The sequence below is a fragment of the Perkinsus marinus genome, assembly GCF_000006405.1.
Source record: "Perkinsus marinus ATCC 50983 genomic scaffold scf_1104296934700, whole genome shotgun sequence".
Lineage (NCBI taxonomy): Eukaryota > Perkinsozoa > Perkinsida > Perkinsidae > Perkinsus > Perkinsus marinus.
The window spans coordinates 48351-50521 of NW_003214659.1; the positions used below are offsets into that span (position 1 = coordinate 48351).

Genomic DNA, 2171 nt, shown 5'->3' on the forward strand with positions numbered 1-2171 from the left:
CACTGACCATGTCGTTGCTGGTGTCCCTTCAAGACTCTAATAGATATGCTGGTGGACGTGCTGAAGCTACTTTCCAGCACGGTGCATGGGAAAGGGCAATCTCTCTTTATCGTACTATGTATTCTTACATTGCTGTTACGTACAAGGACTATAATGTTATTTATTTTGCTCCGATGACCCCACATGCTAGTGTCTACATCCCCATCATTGTCAAGCACGATCAAACTGTCAAGTCTATTCCTGCCCTCGAGTACTCTTGGCAGGGGGAGTTCAGTGATAAGTCACTTTGGTGGGCATCTGAAACTGTTTGCAACGTTATGGATCTCAAGTACATGTATATGATCAATGACGTTAGGAAGGCTCAGTATGAGATCGAGCATGAAGTTGATGTTATGATGGCCACTGAAAGCCCCGACCAAGTCGAGACGAAGATGGACGGCTTCGGTGACAATGTTACTGAGAAGTGGCTCAATATGCATTACACTCTCCTTGGTAAATATCAGAATGGTTATTCTGATTGGGGTTACACGCAGGTTGGCTATGGCCCATCTACTGAGTGGCTCCATGCCGCTGGCTTCCAGGACTTCCAAGCCACTCCAGCGCAGTTCACGGAGTTGAGACGTCGTTACGAGAAGACTCAGAAGGAAGCCGATGAAATCCGCGACTCGGCATTAAATGCGTGATTGTTGAAGCTCCAATCTCATTTTTTTGCTATTGGCATCGTTTACTTCTTATCTTTGAGTGACTCTATTGAGTCTTGTGTGGATGGCTGTTTGTTAGAACAATCAGCTCATCCGATGCGCCTTGCTATGCTTAATGCCTATATTTGGTTTAACCCTCGCTATGTAGTGGAAGATGTTTCTCCAAATGATCCAGTAGAGATGTTGAGATTTATGTAAATGGTAGAGAGGTGGCACGAACTAGGCTCAGGACATCGTCATCGTATCGTACACCGCCGTAATCAGTTGTGATTGGCAATTGAAATCACCGATTATCGTGCGGAATGTTGGTCATTATGGCGCATCTTGGGATGGTAACCTAGCAACCACGGTTGAGAAGGTTGATTATATAGCTACTCCCCCTGAGGGAATTGACTAGCCTAAGGGCATAGCTATCCCGCCTCAGGGAATTGATTATAAGCCTAAGGCATAGCCACCCCCGCCTGAGGGAATTGATTATTATACTAGGGCATAGCCACCCCGCCTGAGGGAATTGATTAATATACTAGGGCATAGCCACCCCGCCTAAGGGAATTGATTAATATACTAGGGCATAGCCACCCCGCCTGAGGGAATTGATTATTATACTAGGGCATAGCCACCCCGCCTGAGGGAATTGATTATAAGCCTAAGGCATAGCCGTCCCGCCTGAGGGAATTGATTATTATACTAGGGCATAGCCACCCCCGCCTGAGGGAATTGATTATAAGCCTAAGGCATAGCCGTCCCGCCTGAGGGAATTGATTGTAATGGAAAAATGTATCGAAGTGAGAAGTTTCCGGGGGTGCAGCCGATAGCATTCGTGTGTTATAAAAACATCACCCTTCATCTCTTGCCAGCAATTGGCTATTCTCAAAATATATGTTCTTTGATGAAGATGATCTCTCTAACCTAAGCCCTAGTAGCCTCACGGTGTATGTCAAGAAAAATGGTTACGAGATGGAAGGTATCAGAATCGAACTTCCTACGACGGCGACCATGCAGGAATTGTTCGATAAAGCACAAGAATGCCTGGGCTTGGACTTGCCGGTCGAACGCGTATTCTTCAGCAACGGGTTCGAAGTATCAGAAATGAGCCATATAGAACAGAATGAGGTGCTCTATGTGAGTACAGGTGGGAATTTCAGATCACCCACACGAAACCCGTTGTCTCGGAATGTGGCCAACTACATACTTGGTGAAACTCGGGGTGAAGGTGGCTACGGCGAAGTCGTGAAGGCTGTTGACTCAACCACGAAAGAGAAGTTCGCTATGAAGTTGGTGAAGAAATCTAGCTTCAGCAGGTTTGGAGACCTACAGCGAGTCTACACTGAGATCGACACGTTGCGAGCTCTTCGTCATCCTAACGTCATCCGCATGGCCGACGTTGTGGATCATCCAGAGTATATCAGCTTCGTGATGGAGCTGGCAAGCGGAGGATAATTGCGACGGTTCGTTGAAAGGCATGGCCCT

At 46.9% G+C, this 2171-nt stretch overlaps 2 protein-coding genes across 2 annotated transcripts in view; both read left to right on the forward strand.

Annotated features, from left to right (window-relative positions):
• The window catches only part of Pmar_PMAR021009 (hypothetical protein), a gene marked incomplete at both ends in the record, with an annotated part of 1310 nt that extends 627 nt beyond the window's left edge, over positions 1–683 (forward strand). The window contains one exon of the mRNA XM_002784571.1: positions 34–683. Within this exon, the coding sequence (XP_002784617.1) occupies positions 34–683 (650 nt within the window). The remainder of the gene's footprint in view (positions 1–33) is intronic.
• Positions 684–1580: 897 nt separating this feature from the next.
• Positions 1581–2141, forward strand: Pmar_PMAR021010 (serine/threonine protein kinase, putative; the record flags this gene model as incomplete). The annotated part of the gene is made up of 1 exon (XM_002784572.1): positions 1581–2141. The coding sequence occupies one exon, from the start codon at positions 1581–1583 to the stop codon at positions 2139–2141; it is 561 nt and encodes a 186-aa protein (XP_002784618.1).
• Positions 2142–2171: the final 30 nt, after the last annotated feature.